General features: G+C 41.6%; 1 protein-coding gene across 1 annotated transcript; it reads right to left on the minus strand.

The window, feature by feature from the left end:
• Positions 1 to 14996: 14996 nt before the first annotated feature.
• Positions 14997 to 16963, minus strand: LOC103954831 (probable carotenoid cleavage dioxygenase 4, chloroplastic). The gene has a single exon (XM_048590065.1). The coding sequence runs from the start codon at positions 16922 to 16924 to the stop codon at positions 15158 to 15160; it is 1767 nt and encodes a 588-aa protein (XP_048446022.1). The 5' UTR covers positions 16925 to 16963; the 3' UTR covers positions 14997 to 15157.
• Between the last annotated feature and the right edge of the window lie 691 nt (positions 16964 to 17654).

A 17654-nucleotide genomic window follows, 5' to 3' on the forward strand; every position in this document is an offset into this window, starting at 1 on the left:
CTAGGAACGCACTACATACACCGTATCCGCGGCATAGATGAGCCAAACACATAGAAGAGCAGCCTAGATCAGTAAGTCACGACTAGGGGCAGCCAAGAGCTTCGCTACCCCAACAAAGGCAAATTTAAGAAAAAGTAGAGAGGCTCCTGACTAAGCGATTGCACGATTTCCAACACAAATAGGTCATTGAAGAGGCACTACACCGGGTTATGACCCACATAAGCAGGTCACCATTCATGGATGAAATCGAGCAGGCAGAGCCTCCACACAAGTTCAGCATGCCATATTTCACATCCTTCAAATGAGATGAAGACCCAGACAAACACCTAAAACACTACCGAAACGCAATGATCCTCTATCGAAACAAAGATGATCTCATGTGCAAGATATATGCCACCACTCTACAAAGAGAGGCGCAAGATTGGTTATACACCCTGCCGCCACAATTCATTCGGAGTTTCAACAAACTTTCTTTGGCTGTCACCAAAGAATATTCATCATATCACTCGATCAAGAAGAAGTCCGACCACTTGTTCAACGTCAAGAAGAACCCAAAGGAGTTGCTTCGTGACTATGTGAAAAGATTTAAAGCAAAGAAGGCAAGGATAGTCAAATGCAATGACTCGAGAGCTAGAGCAGCCTTCCAAAAAGGACTTCTAGCAGATCACCCGCTGTTCAGATAATTGATCATGAAAGAAGATCTAACTCTGGCAAACTATTTCACTCTGGCAAAGAAGCATGCACTTTGGGACGAGGCTCGCCGATGCACATTCAAGGATCACATTCCTACTATCCAAAACAGAAGCAGCGGAGGACTTGTTCGCATGTTTGACGTTATCTGAAGTAGTAATAAGCTCTATCATCATACGAGAAAAGCTGGGGGCTCGACTACTTGTATTCCACAGTTTAAAAGCTCTCCTTGATGCTGCTAGAAATTCAAAAGTTAACTTTGGCGACTGTTGTTGCAACCCGGAAACTTAAGTTTTACCTTCAAACGCACGCAGTTATCCTCACAACGCACTATTCCGCCCAATCCAAATGCACAACGATAAAAGTATAGACACTAGCAGATGCAAAGTTTTCTGACGAATGCAACAACTTGGTTTAAAAGGCGCGCTAAGGGCAAAAGAACACTAGAAAGACATACTCGGAAACAAGTTTTGTCCTCGTCGCCCTAAAATATTCTACGTAGAAGCAACATTTACCGGCAATTGAACACTACCTCATGCTACGTGTCACACGGCCCTAGCCGACCCTTGCTTCGTAATTCAACTCTAGAGTGGCCCAATACCGACAATTGAGCATCTACTGCTGCGTGTAACAGGGCAACCCAACGATGGCTCCATGGCTCCCTACTGTCCCTTCAAGCCTAGCCTAGATAACACAACAGAACAACTCAACGATGCCCCAGAAGTAGCCGAGCATGCCCTAGCCGCGCCTCCTCCACCCAATGGAGACTTCTAGCATTTGCATGTCAACGACGCATCCAACTATAAAGGTTCAGGAGCAGGCGTGATCCTTCTCACCCCAGACGGTTCGATACCCGAGCAAGCGATCATTCTAGGCTTCAAAACATCCGACAAGATGATCATCGACTGGCTCAAGAAATCCCTCACCAACAAGAAAGGAAAATGGCTAGACGACTTTCCTAGATGTTTATGAGCATATCGCACCACCAAAAGACGAGCAACTGGTGAGGTTCCTTTCTCTTTGGCATTTGGTTAAAAAGCAATCATTTCTCCTAATGTCATTATGCCAAGTATCAGCACTCTACTGCCAAGCATTGAGCAGAACAGAAAATAGATGACCATAAGCTTAGATCTGGCAGAGGAAAAACACGAATAGTACCAACACCCACATCGCAGCCTACCAGCAGCAACTCCTTTCCAACTACAACCAAAGAGCCAAGATCCGATAGTTCCAACCTGGAGATCTAGTCCTATAAAAAGCCATCATCACTGCATGCAGAGAAGGCTCCAAAAAGATGAATCTTATATGGGAAGATCTATACAAGATCAGCAGAGTAGGCGGTAAGGGTAATTACACCCTCTTTACCATGAACGACATAGAGATCGAGAAACAATGAAATGCCTACAACCTAAGGAAGTACCATACGTGACCTTCCACTATATCAAGACTCGAAGACTCAAGCAGCTCGATGCGCACCACCTCGCAAGCTGATGACTATCCAATTGTTATGCAGTCCCTTACAGCTAAGTTATTCGTTCGTTTCACTCGTTTTTCAATGAGGAATTCAAAAGTAATCTACAACTTGGCAGTTGCATGCTTATAACAACTTATCACTCATGTACTGCAAAAGAAGATCGTGGCCCTTCTTAGGAACTCATCGCAGGAATTGCGCCCCCCCCCCGAAGGACCAACCATGCTCTCTAGTGCAAGAAGGTAAACCAATTCCCTCACACCCACATGGTCTGCTCTCTAGTGTGAGAGGATAAACTAATTGCTCTCCAATACGAGTAAGTAAACCAATTCCTTAATACCCACATGGGTCTGCTCTCCAAGGCAAGAAGATAAACTTACATTCCGAATATCTAGATGTGGACGAGCCAGCCTGCCCTGGTATAACTAGGTGCACGATAACTTGCGTCGGGATTCCTAGAAGTAGCCACAATGGTCTTTTTCAAAGCTTAGTTAACTGAAGGATTTTGTGTCTCTTGGCCTAATCCATGGGGAATAGGGCCTTAGAGATAGAGGGGGCACATTACGCAGTGCGCTCTATGGACGGCTACCCTGGAAACCTAAAGTTGCTATCGAGTGCACTAAGGTAGCTTACGGTTTCCAAAAGACTGCCTACGGATTGCCTTTTGAACAGTAAAGCCATGCTAGACTTATACAACCACATATTCTTGTGAAAGGTTAAACAAGCTAGCATGCATATACGAAGCTTTATTCACTGCCGACATGCTACATAGTCAATAAGCTTCACCTCTGCCAAGCGAGGAACAACCTACACCAAATCCTAAAATGTTGTGATACTTGCTACGCAACCTACAGAATTGGAGAAAGCCAAGGTTAACAACCTAGTGGTCACTCGGACTTGTCTGTTTTTGTAAGTAAGGTGTCTGGCTGTCGATCCTATGGCTAACAACTTTGCAAAGTTCTACACCAACACCTATGGCTGCGTAGGCTACATGGCCTGTCTGCTTATAGAAAAGTAGCAAGCCTGCCACTGGTCTATAAAGTCTAAAGGTTAGGGCATGAACAAAAGAAACGAAGATGGAGAAAAACGAAGAAAACAAGTATATTAAATTTTCTAGCAAAATTGATAAGTAACTAGCAAAGACTGAATAAGTTCAAGCAAAGAAAAAGCAACAAGGAACATAAAGAAAATCCTAAAGACTACCTAGAAGATTACTTTTCGGCAACTTAGACACTTCACGACTACTTGGTCGTCGCACCTTCAGCAGCCGCGAAATTCTCAGCAACGGTACCATCTAGCGCTTCACCCTCGATTGCTCTAGCCTGGGCACCAATCTCTCCGACTACTTCACCAATAGAAGCCTCAAAAGTAAAGACAAGCAAGCCTTCCAGAAAAATAAAGAAACAAGCGTCAATGTCTTCAAGCAAATCTGGTTTCAAAAGTGCACAGATCTTAGCAGCCTCCCCAGAAGCAGGCTTAGTGGATTTCTCATAGGTGCCCATGTTAGCAGTCTAATCCTTCCCAGCAGGCAAATCAATCTCAACAGCAGAATGAGTGAGCCTTAGCGCCACTTTAGCAGCAGAGTCCACCTTATTGCTCTTCATAATAGCAAGCTTCTCCAAAGGTGAACCGAACTTAGCTCCCAAATGACATCTTGGTACAAACTTCGACACTGGGGGCATAACAGGACCTTTACGCTGAGCAATTCTATCAACAATCACATTAGCCATTCTCGACATGGCAGGGCGCCACAGGCTCAGATCTAGCAGCCTCATTTTTCTTCCCATTAGAAAAAGTCATGTCAATCACAGGCCTCTCGACAGCAGGCAGACCCTCACGAGTAGCGGAGAAAGTCTTTAGTTTTTTCTCAATTAGCATTTCTTAAGCATGTGGGGAAGATCTCTTCTTTCCACCTTCATTCATAGTAGGTTCCATGACAACGATCAGATGAGCCAGTGCATCTGCCTTGATCCTTTTTACCTCATCTCTTGGGAGTAGCCCACCTTTCTCCTGGCGAAGAGAACTAAGTAGCCAATGTCATTCACGGTACTCAGCAGAGGAGCTCGACCCATACTGGCTTTTCCCTCATCTTTTCTCTCAGACTAACACGCAAGAAGCTTGGATGCCCAACATTCTAGCAGCCCATGAGGCCTGCTACCTCCTCATTTCTCTTAATCACCTGCTTGGCCCACGTCAGGTCCAAAAGCCTAAAAGACATAAGTCATGCGACTTGCCTAGCACTGCGCCCCAGCGCCTTAATTCGCAGCCCCAGCCACACAAGTTGTCATTAGCTCTAGCCAAGCCATGCAGCCCAAGCGGTGGTCCCTGCCACAACACCTCATCGGCCCATGCCAAGCTTACTCCTGGCCCCTGCTAGTCGATGTGCTGCACCACCCCAACGATTGCCCCGTGACAGCACTATCCAAGAAGAAGAAGAGAAAAATTAAATTTTTCTTACCTCAGTGTGGTGCGGAGAAGACGAAGCAAGCAACAAAAGACGATCCTTTGCACAGGCAAGATGTAAAAGATTGCTAGAGTAGGGAGAATAAATATCCTCTAAGCTCTCTCTCTTGTAGGGTAGAATAAATCGCTCTCCAAAGTTGATTTAATAATCCACTTAAGGTAGACTTAAATAGGCTTTGAGGGATTTTTATTTCCCTTTCCTAGAAGGATCTAATTTCCAATTAAAGAGGGAATCTACATCAAAATAGGAAATAATCTTATGTTTCCTCAAGCAAGAAGATCTCTACATCTACTACCCTTTCCTGCGAGTAGCCTAATAGGTGTGGGGGTATTTGTGGAGCCAAAAATAATCAAGAGGTGACACGTGGATTTTTGGGTAGAAAATGACAAAATTACCCTCGAGGCACACCGGAACTCTTACGCGCAAGCAGTGGACAATCATCCATCAATCAAGTCAAAAGTGCCCAAATAGGTATTTATTTACAACCTATTTCATCCATCCTCATCATATCTTCTCCACAAGGTAACCCCCAAATCCTTCCTCATTTATTATAATAATTAGCTGATTAATTAAATAATTATTCCATTAATTAGCTAATTAACCGCAAATCAAGAACCTAACCCACAAAACCATCCAAGTGGCCGGTCCATCTCCTCCCAAGGTGGTCGGCCATATCCTTATATAAGCCCTCTTATTCTCTCCAAAACTCAATTTCAATTCTCTTGCTAAATTCTTTAAATTCTCCAAACATTTTTCCCTTAAAATTTTAATTTTGGCATCAGAGGTTCTTTAGCCAAAGCCCCTCCATTCATCGTGGACGCGTGAGGCTCTTAACCTTGACCTAAGATGTTATTTGTTTTGTAGGTGCAATTTTGTCCAAAAACAGGCAGAAAGAAATTTGCATTCACAATATATTTTTTCACCTCTTAATTATTGTAGATATAAAGTTAAATAAAAAAATAAAAATAAAGTGTCATATGGTGTCCTAGCATTTATTAATTACCTTGAACCAATGGACCAACCCAATATCGATTGAACCAGAAGGTCCAATTTACCACAGAATCAGTTACTAACTAGTTTTGGTTCAGTTTTTTACTTTCAACCCAAATTTTCTGCTCGAGTGTACATCAGAATATTTATTTAATTATTTATTTCATATAGTAAAACAATATATATATATATATATATATATATATATATATATATATATATATATAATAGAGAGGAGAAGGACTAAGGATCTCTGTTGTTGCAGTTTGTGTGTGAGCAGTGATGTCTGCAGCTCTCCATTTTCTTTTTATCTGCAACGAGAAATCACAAGAACATGTATTAGAGAGAGAACTACTAATTAAGAAGTGTGTTGAGAAAGGGAGAGAGGAAACCATGGCTATATCTGAAACACTTTTCACGTGAGCAGTCAAGTTTGCAGTTGCACTGAAACCGATCCACATCGATCCACATCTCTTGGAGCTTTCTCGGAACTCAACCCATGACATCGATCGAAACATTTCTCGGGGTCGTCGTGACAAGTGTTGAGGCAGCTCCGGAGACAATCGTTGTAAGCGAGTGCAATCCGGTGATTAACAGGATCACCATCATCGGCATCGAGATGCCCTTAAACTCCATCTTCAACATTTTCTTAATATCTGGATGAAACTTACATACTTCGATAATACAAGGCCCCAAGAACACCTTTTTATAGGTCTCATTGCCTTGCACTCAATGAAATCATGAATTTTTAATGATTTTCCTTCTTTAATGAATCAGATTTTCTTGAATTTTCCGTCATTAACTCACATAATCTCCATGATTTATAGAATCGTATAGTCCATCTGATTGTGAGCAATTCTAGCATATGGTGATTAGTCAACTCTTGTGTTAGAGTAACTGTAGGATGTAAATATAATTAGTTTGATTGTACCTTCTGTTTACTTGAAATAACTTATAGCTTATGTATAAATCAATGCCTTATGTATCAATATTCAGATCAATGAAATTCACAATTCCACAATTTGTCAGAATATACCTTTTCAAGACTGCAAATATTTGATAAAACTTTCTTAACTAATATGTCAGCTACTTGTCAAAAGAAATATTCACTTGTTTGGCACGGGATATTTGGAATCAAATTCGCGCACATCTGCGGACAGAGGCGAAATCCAATCGGACTTGCCCATGATCTATGGCATGGGGAGAATGAGGTTGATTGGGGGTGGTTAAATCTGAATAGGACTGCCTACATATCTCCGGAAAGGGGAACCAAACCACAGGTGTAGTTCTAAGGAGGAATGGAGTGAACTATCCTTGACGAATATCTTATGGAAGGACGTTGTGGAGCCAAAAATAATCACAAGGCAACACGTGGATTTCTTGACATGAGAGGACAAAAATACCCTTGAGGTACAACGGGATTCCTAAGCGCAAGTAGCGGGGAATCATCCTTCAACTAAGTCAAAAATGCCCAAAAAAGGTAACAATTCAAAATCCATCTCATCAAATCCCTTTTACAAGGTAATTCCCAAAACCTATCTCATTCCATATATTTTTTACCTCTTTTTCCCTCTTTTAGCTAATCAATTAAGCCATCATTCCATAACTTACAAAATATTCCACATAAATTACATAACCTCCCAAAAACATTCCTTTTATTATGTTAATTAGCCAATTAATATATTTATTCATAATCAATATATTAATTGCTAATTAAATCACCAAATAACACCCAAAATATACATAAAGGGCCGGCCACTCTTTCTCCAAGGAGGACCGGCCATGCCCTATAAATATTACCCACTTTTCTCTAAAAACCTAGGTTCACACTTTTGCAAAATTCCAAAACTCTCTAAACACTTTCTCTCTAAATTCTAACTTTAGCATCGAAGGTTCTTCAGCCAAAGCCCCCCCCCCCCCCAAATTCATCATGGGTGCATGAGGCTCTTGGCCTTGACCCTAAGGTGTTAATTGCTTTGTAGGTGCAATTTTGTCCAAGAAGGAGGAAGAAATTTGCATCCACAAATTGGTGCTTTCATTGAGAAAAGAAATCCACACTTGTAGACTCGCATAAAAAAGGTTTTTCTCTAATTTCTAGTCCACTTGTATTTTTTCTTTTGTACATTCTTATTATTAGAATTTTTTTTATTTGCAAAGATTCTTTGATAAAACGTAAAAGAAGAATACAATGGCTAGAAATTTAGAAAATTCCACAAGTGAAAATTCCAATATCCAAGGAAGGGGACCACGACAATCCATGGGGCTAAATGTGACAATAAGTGGAGCAGCACCACCACCACGAGTTTCCACCACGGAACCACCGCAGTGGCTACCTCGGTAGACACCCATGGCGAGGTCCATGGTGCCTTCACCACGGCCCGAGCTTTGCCATCCAAGGCGACTTACGGCACTAAGGCCACGACCCAAGCCTCACTCTCGCATGCATCACACATCGAGCAACCTGTTCCTGCAGCCCAACCTGCTCCCACCAAGCAGCCTACTCCCGTCAAACAGCCTACTCCTGTGGTCTCTCAAGCAGCCCAAGTCGGGCCGAGACCATCTCGACCAATCATCGAGCCGGGGGCATTTTCACCATATTTCTTCACGGATTTGACATTCCCAACTCAAATCTCGTGCTTAGGGTCTACCATCCTTCTACTGCTCAAGGAGGCACATTCCATCCAAACTCTTCTAATCCGAACGGCGAACAAAACTTGTCCCGACAAGTCATAGAATTGACGAGCGCCCTTGCACAATAGACGACCTTGGTAAATTAACTTTTGCAACGCACCAAGATCCAACATGCCCCATATAAAGTGTCCCGAAGTAGGACAAGGGCAGACGAGGAACCTCTCAAGCAGCGTCCTGGCAAACAGCCACTCAACCAACCACAAATCAAGCATTCGAGCAGTGTACACTCCCGATTGGGCCCCCGAGACAGCGTATACTCCCGTCTTAGTGCGTGGAGGAGCGTGCACTCTCGACTAGGCCCACGGACAAGTATACATTCATGGTTGGGGCCACGCTCCGATAATCAACATGAGTAGCCTTCTAGGCAAAGCGTTCATTTACGGTTAGGCCCTCAATGAACATTATCCACATCACATCGGAGTAGGCAACATGACGAACGGAGAACAGCAATCACTCAATCTGGTTCAAGTTCAACTAGCAGCTTGCGAAGAAACCCCTCACCTGCTAGGAATCTATCTCATATACTGTAGCTGCGGCATAGAAGAGCCGAGCGTGTAGAAGAGCAGCCTAGACCAGCAAGTCAAGACCAAGGGCAGCCGAGAGCTCCACTACCCTAACAAAGGCAAATCCAAGAAAAGGTAGAAAGACTTTTCAATGAACGATTGCGTGATTTCCGACGCAACCCAATAGATGTTGAAGCACTAAGGCGGTATATGACCAGCATAAGCAGGTCACCTTTCACGGATGAGATCGAGCAAGCAGAGCCTCCACACAAGTTTAGCATGCCGCACTTCACATCTTTCAAAGGAGATGGAGATCCAAAGAGGCACTTGAAGCACTACCGAAGCACAATGGTCCTTTATCGAAACAATGAAGCCCTTATGTGCAAAATATTCACCACCACTCTACAAGGCGAGGCACAAGATTAGTTTCACACCTTGCCACCATGATCCATCCAGAATTATGATGATCTTTCCTTGGTTTTCACCAAAGAATACTCATCTTATCGCTCGATCAAGAAAAAGTCTGATCACTTGTTCAACGTAAAGAAAACCTCGAAAGAGTCACTCTGCGACTATGTGAAGAGGTTCAAAGCAGAGAAGGCAAAGATCGTCGAATGCGATCACTCAATAGCAAGTGCAGCCTTCCAAAAATGACTTCTAGCAGACCACCCACTGTTTGGAGAAATGATCATGAAAGAATACCTAACTCTAGCAGATTCCTTTGCCCAGGCAGAGAAGCATGCACTTTGGGACGACGCTCAGCGAGCAAAGAAGGTGCCCGAGCAACCTCAAAAAAAGTCGACAGTGGCTCAAAGGAAGGAAGACGGGAAACAGTCCAGTAAAAGTAGGCAGGAGGCCAAGCGTATGGACTGACCCACGAATAAAGAAGCCTTGACGACCAAGAGCTATTCTAAGTTCTCAATTCTGATCCACCAAATCCTTCACGATATCAAGAATGAGCCATGGTTTAAACTACCGAAACAATCAAAGGGAGATACTTCCAAGTTGGATCACACCAAGTATTGCGCATTCCACTTAGGTCCCGATCACACAACTAACGACTACTACACTTGGAAGAACTACCTAGAAAAGCTTGTGAAAAAAGGCAAGGTCGACAGATACTTTGACAAGCCATCTGCGCAGCCTAGTAGGAACGTAGACAACAATGAGGAGCCACTAACCAAGATGAATCAAATTAATAGAATATTGGCTGAATCTGAGCATTTGGGGACCACCAGCAATTCCAAAAAAAGGAAGATTTAGCAGGCACTACTAGTCTCACAAGTCTAAGCAGCCAACGTCCAACCAAGACCCATCATTGACTTCACCGAGCAGGATGCAGAAGGCGTTGACTTTCCTACACGATGACACACTAGTAGTATCTGTCCAACTAGCCCACGCTATAGTCGACATAATGATGGTCGACAATGGAAGTGCAGTCAACTTACTTTAACTCTCAGTCATTCAGAAGATGGGCCTAGAAAGCATAATCATACGACGAGCAGAAGTACTTACTGGATTCAACTGGCATACCTCAACTGTCATCGGCCATATCACACTTGACGTGAAGACATCGCCAGTTATCTCAAAGCAAATATTCACAATCGTAAATGACCTATCTCCCTACAATGGGATTATTAGGAGACCTTGGTTGATCAAGTTGGATGCTGTTACTTCCGTCAAGTACCAAAAAAATCCAATTTCATATCCCAAGAAGAGGAGTTGGAGAAATCAAGTCTGACCAGGCCGCATCCCGACGATGCACTGTGCAAGTATTGAAATAATTAAAGAAAAAGACCTTTATCCCCGTAGAGGCCAGCGAGATCCAAAGGGATGACGAAGCTACCAAATAGCAATTACAGCAGGCGAATCAAGAAGATGGCACCCAAGCAGGCAAAGTAGGATGGAAACCTGAAGAGGACGCTAAAGACATCATCCTTGATCCCTAACAACCGGAAAAGATGGCTAAAATCAACTCACGTCTAAGCCTAGCCGAGAAGGAAGAACTCACGGCTTTCCTGAGGGAAAATCGAGATGTTTTTGCATGGTCACCATTTGACATGCCTGGCATCGACCCTAAGATAGCTTGCCACAAGTTGCACGTCGATCCCGCAGATAAATCGGTGATCCAAAAAAGAAGACATTTCACACCCGAGTAAGTGGCGATCATCAAGGTAGAATTTGACAAGCTATTGGAGGCCGGATTCATAGAAGAGATAGCATACTCAGCATGGTTTGCCAATGTCGTACTAGTCATGAAGAAAGAGAAGGCAAATGAAGGGTTTGCGTAGACTACACCAACCTCAACAAAGCATGCCCAAAAGACCCTTATCCTGTCCCCCGGATCGATCTACTAGTAGATTCAACTTCTGGGAACTAGCTGCTTAGCTTCTTAGACGCATACTCCGGCTACAACCAAATAGCCATGTAAGAGCCTGACAAGGAGAAAACCGTGTTCGTGATATAACGGGGCACCTACTGCTACAAGGTCATGCCTTTTGGCCTCAAGAACACAGGAGCCATTTACCAAAGACTAGTAAATATGATGTTCAAGAAGAAAATTGGGGTAACCATAGAGGTCTGTGTCGACGATATCATGGTAAAGGGCAAGCAACGGTCAGACCACATTTGCAACTTGGCAGAAACTTTCAATATCCTTAAAAAGTACAAGATGAAGAAATGCACGTTTGGAGTATCTTTAGGCTGATTCCTAGGGTACTTAATAACTCAATGAGGAATTGAAGCACATCCCAACCAAATCCGAGTGATCCTAGAGATGAAGTCTCTAACTACCTTGAAGGAGGTCCAAAGCTTGACTGGATAAGCAGCTGCCCTCAACCGCTTCCACTCACGGTCCACTGATCGATGCAAGCTTTTTTTCAAAGCTATCAAGAGGGCAAAATGAGACAAATGGGATGAAGAGTGTGAAAAAGCTTTCCAAGACTTGAAGAAGTATCTCACATCACCTCCTTTACTATCCAAGCTGGAAGCATTTGAAGATTTATACATTTACCTGGCAGTCTCTGAAGTAGCAGTGAGCTCTGCCCTCATGCGAGAAGAGCTGAGGGCCCAACTGCAGGTATTCTACACTTCTAAAGCTCTTCTTGATGCGAAAATAAGATATCCGAAGATCAAAAAATTCATTTTGGCATTAGTAGTTGTGGCTCGGAAGCTCAGACCATACTTTCAAGCTTATACAATCATTTTCATGACTCAGTATCCTCTACGATCAATCTTAGATGGTTCGGACGCTTCTCAACGAGTGATGAAATGGGCATTCGAACTTGGCCAATATGGTCCTTGTTACCTCAGACGGCTCAATGTTCAAGCAGGCGATCATTTTAGGCTTTAAAGCATCTAATAACGAAGCAGAGTATAAGGCCCTACTAGCAAGCCTCCAAATGGCAAAAGACTTGGCGGTAAAGAAGCTCGCAATTCATTATGATTCCCATCTAATCACCAGCCAGGCTACTGGGGAATACAAGGCAAATCATCCAAGGATGGCGCAATACCTAGAGAAAGTACGCCAGCAACTTAAGGCATTTCAGACTTACACTTTAACTCAAGTTCCGCGGGCAGACAATGCCCATACAGATGAGCCAGCTGGTTTAGGCTCCACTCTCAACCTCCAATTTACACGCTCCATTCCAGTGGAATATCTAGACAAGCCAAGCATAGAGATGGAACCGATAACCGAAGTGTCACAGTTTAGTGTAACTCCCAACTGGCAAAGTTCTATTATAGACTACTTGGTCAACGGCACACTACCCACTGAAAGATTGAAGTCAAGGAAGCTCCAAATCAAGGCGGCACGCAACTATATGTGGAACGGCATTCTCGTCCAAAGATCCTACACCGGACTGCATCTCCGCTGCCTAGCACCTCTCGATTATTAGTTATATTTTGATGTTTTATTTATCTTTTTATTCCTATTTTAATGTATTAATTACATTTAAATTTAATTTTCATTTCATTTATCATAATATTTTAATGTCTACATTTAGGCAACTAATTTTTTTTTATAATATATAGTCCGATAACAATTTTGTATGTTCTTCATTTAGGTACATTAATATATTTGAATATTTCGGTATATCCATCAATACAAACATATCAGTACATTAATTCATCGATACAAACATATACATGCATTTTGGTACATACATTTTGGCACACACATTTGAGTTTTTTTTTTTTTTTTTTTTTGAGTACAACAATATATTTTACACTAAGGTAAGGGGAGTTCGGCTAAGCCACACAATGGACAACTTAATTTGGTATCGAATTCGCCATCCACAAGATTTGAACATAATACCTCTCATTTGAGTATTGACTTTCAGGTACATTAATTCAATATACTATATTTTGATACATACATTTCGGTATTGACATTTAGGTACATTAATTCAATATAATACATTTCGGTACATACATTTCAGTACGTACATTTTGGTCCATACATTTCGATATTGACATTTAGGTTACATTAATTCAATATAATACATTTCAGTACGTATATTTCAGTATGTACATTTCGGTACATATATTTTGGTACGTACATTTCAGTACGTATATTTCGGTACGTACATTTTGGTAGGTACATTTTGGTACATACATTTCGGTATTGATATTTAGGTACATTAATTCAATATAATACATTTCGGTACATATATTTAGGTTCATTATAATATATTTCGGTACAATCATGTAGGTACAAAAAAGTCAATTATATATATTTCGGCACGATACAATCATGTATTTATAAATTTTGTATCACAAATTTCTTTTAATATTTTCTCATTTATGTTCATTTATAATTAAAGAACTAAATATGTGCATATTAATAAAATTAAAATTTAATATGGAGAGATTAAATAAAAATACACATTAAATAACAAAAATTGAATATAAATTTTGATAAAAGTACACTTTAAGGGATTAAACTGAATATGTAATCTAGCACCAGGTTTTTTTTAAATTTTAATCTTTTGCAAGGACTAATGTTCAAAAACCCCTAAAAAATATAATGGGCATTTTTAATGTTAAAGCGGAAAAATTTGTGAGATCAATGTTTTTTATTTTATTTTTTGTTTTCATGGTGAAGGAAAGTTAAATGAAGGGGAGTTGAGGGATTCACTTTCTCCCTTGTCATTTTCCAAGCCTTGACTTACTAAACATGAGAAATGCGACACTTTCTCATTCTCAAGCTCTCTTTCGCATACCAAACGTGGCTTAAAAGGTATTTTATACACATAAACTTCAAAATTAAAAACACAAATATTATATACCGAAAGATCTGTATATAGCTCAAATAAACTTTGAAAATAATAAAAGAAACACGACGCTTTAATCTTTTGTTTTTGGACAGAATGTGCAGATAGAAATACTTTGACGTTATTGTTAAAAAATGCTTAATTTTAAGTAAAATTTTGACAAACAAGGCTCACAATTTTATGAGCAGAGGATACAAAATCTCAAGTTTCTCTTGTTTATTAAATGAGTCCAGGAAGGGCTTATGTCATGGTTAGGGGTGGGCACGGTGCGGTTCGGTGCGGTTCCACCCCTAAACTGGAACCGGAACCGAAATATATTAACGGTTCGATTCGGTGCGGTTCCACTTAAATTTATTACTAGAACATTACGGTTCGGTCTATACCAGTTCCGATTCGGTTCTTGCCAGTTTACGGTTCCTAATAATAAATTATTTGAACACCAAATCATTATGCATTCAAATACATCTTCTAAAACTGATTACATAAAGTTGCATACAACACATCTTTTTTAATGCAAATGTCTTTGGTAGTGGCACCAAGTCAACAAAAAGAGACAACTAAAATACATATGCACTGGTCAATCAGTCAACAAACAAAAAAATGATGAAGCAAATTGCAGGTTTTCAGACTTCAGAGAGCAAGCAGGAAGCAGCAGCTCCTGTACACAATTTTTCAACCTATTATACCATGACATGTGTGTGATATATAATTTATTTATTTATTTATTATTAAAAACGGTTCGGTTCGGTTCGACTGGTTCTTGGTCATTCGAAACCGGAACCGGAACCGATTTGAACGGTTCGGTTCGGTTTTTCACTCAAAGTTGACTTTTCCGGTCAACACGGTTTTTTTCGGTTTTTTTTCTTACGGTTCGATGCGGTTTTGCGGTTTGACGGTTTTTATGCCCACCCCTAGTCATGGTTCGACTTTTATTACATTACATTATACTTATACACACTAGTAGTAAGTTCGAAATGGGACCGAATAATTTTAGTTTAACAGATTATACTTCAATATTTGCAACATAGATATCGACCGCATAAACATTTGTGACAAGAAAAATTGATCGTTTTGGCTAATTTTCTTTCAACTTTTGAAGGTCGCTTTCCTTCACGAAGAGGCCATGGAAGCCGTAAGGAACCCGGCGGGGCAGCTTCAGAGCCGCCACTATATCAAGCTGCGGGGACTTCGCATCCATCACTAAGAACTTAGATTCTCCTGTCTTCTCATCATGCACAAATGACACCACGTACCCATCATCCTCCTCCGCGTTTGGATTCTCCGGCTCTCTAGCAACAAAGAAAGGCTCACCGCCGTAGCAATTTGGTCCGTACATCCTGCAGGCCAACGTGGGTTCATCCACGTTGGACGACACATCTAGATCCAGCTTCACCAACCCTGCACACTTCGGTATTGAATCATCAGGGTGCATTGATTCTTCAGAGACAGATCCATACACAAACTTGTTCTTTTTCCCCACGTAAGCCCGATTGATCACCCCGAATTCTAGATTCCTTATGGAGATGAGTTCCCTTGTCACAATCCCTGTCTTAAGATTGATCCTCACTTTCTCTACCGATGCACGGAACAGGTCCCATCTCTCAAAAACGTATTGTACGGACAATACATTTGGTGCAACCAGAACAATGCTATCATCTTCTTGAACATCGTCCCATGCATTAATGGTGTGCAAGATGTTGAACCCCGGAACATCAAACCACTTTATCTCAGACTCGTCAACTGCGTACCTGGGAAGTACTCCGATCTTAGGCACTTTGGAGGGATCAAATACGACTGGAGTTCCTCCCGTAGTGATCATTTTAATGGGATTCACTGTCATTTGTATGTCAACAAATATGGCATATTTCTTGGTGATTGCAAAGTCGTGGAGGATAGATCGATGGCGCATAGAGCATATGGGCACGTCCGGGTGCTTTGTTCCGTCTGCATCGAAGTGAAAATAGGTGAGGTATGGAAACACGGGGCTGTAGCGGAAAGCAAAGGTTTCTCCTGTTTCGGGGTCTGTCTTTGGATGAGCTGTCATGCTCGTGGAGAGCTTCTGGTCGAAATCATGCCGCCCCAGAGTTTGTATATCTCCGTTTGATGTCAAGCGCATGGCGTAAGGAAGGTCAGACTCGCAAAGCGCATAGAGACGGTTGCCAAAGAGAGCTAAACTGGTGTTTGCGACACCAAAGCCGTTAGCAGGATTCAGCTGACCAACAATGATTCGAGTAGCCAGGAGAGCCGCGCGCATGGTAGAGGCAAGGAGGCCGTTGAAGCAAGAGAAGATGCTGGGAAAGAGAGGATATCCGGCTTCGCACTCCACGGTGTATTTATAGGTCTCGACGTAGCGGCTGCAAAGTGTTGCTCGGCCTTGGGAGATCATGATGGAGTGAAGCATGCCGTCGCCATCGAAAAGGTGGTAAGGCCGCCCTTGGGGAAGGAATTGGGGGTTAGGGCCGTTGCGGATGTAGGCACCGTCAAGGCATGGTGGCAGAGAGCCATGTATCAGCTCGCACTCGGTTGGGGGAAGCTCTTGGGTGACCGGAGCAAAGTTGTCAGAGACTACGAGCCTCCGGTCGATTGAAGGTCGGAGAAGTGGAGGCTCTATGGAGTTGTTTATGAAATCATCCAGAGATTTCAAGATCATCGCACATCGTTTCTTTGGAGCAATATCATCATCAACATTTGTTGCTATAGCTGCTAGTACGGGTAAGGATGGAGAAGGACTAGTTCTCTTTGGAGGTTGCAGTTTTCTTGTGTTCGGATTATTGAGATTTTTATAAGTGGAAATTGTGGGCAAAAAAGAAGAACACAACGCATCCATGTAGATTGGGATCATTACGTTGCATGCAATGAAGGGATGTTAGGATTTTGAGCTAATTAAATATGAATTCCAAGTCAATTTACTTGACCCCAATTTAGTCCATATTAGCAAGTTATCAACTTCAAACATAGGGCAGACTTCTAGTCAAACAATACATGCTAAATACAGGTTCTCAATTTGCAAGGACGATGTTTGATGTACACACTACATGCTCATGTGACTTGAAATATGTTGAATCTGGTGAATTATCCACTTGAATCTAATCTTAAGCAAAAATCATAAACTAAGTTTAATAGCAACTTTTTCATCTCATTGTATTTTGATTCAAACCATTACCTTTTCACTTAATCTAATTTATAATAGTACTATTGTTTGTAATTATAAGAAAATAATAATAACAATCTAAGCCTTTGGACTGTGCTCTGAACACTCCTTCTAACTTCTAAAGCCATCTCCAATGGAGAGGGCTAAAGACCCAATAACCAACAAATGACCTGACTTATCAAAAAAACTCATCTCTAACTAATGGCTGGATTATAATGCTATGGATCCCAACAGATTATTATTTGGCTAAAGGGGCATCAGACTAGCCAAATGTAGCCCTCATCTTAACCCATTTTCTAGGGCCCAGCTCCTCATTTATAATAATTAATTGAAACTCAACAGCTAGATTTGAAAGTATCCAATGGTAATTTAATTAAATTAACTAATAAATTTAAAATATAAAGTTAAAACCAATGAATTA

The sequence above is a fragment of a genome, unplaced genomic scaffold, assembly GCF_019419815.1.
Source record: "Pyrus x bretschneideri cultivar Hongxiangsu unplaced genomic scaffold, Pyrus_bretschneideri_v1 Contig30, whole genome shotgun sequence".
Lineage (NCBI taxonomy): Eukaryota > Viridiplantae > Streptophyta > Magnoliopsida > Rosales > Rosaceae > Pyrus > Pyrus x bretschneideri.

Bases quoted from the DNA above. Each gene is read 5' to 3' on its own strand.
- LOC103954831 (XM_048590065.1), bottom strand. From the start codon at position 16,924: ATGATCCCAATCTACATGGATGCGTTGTGTTCTTCTTTTTTGCCCACA.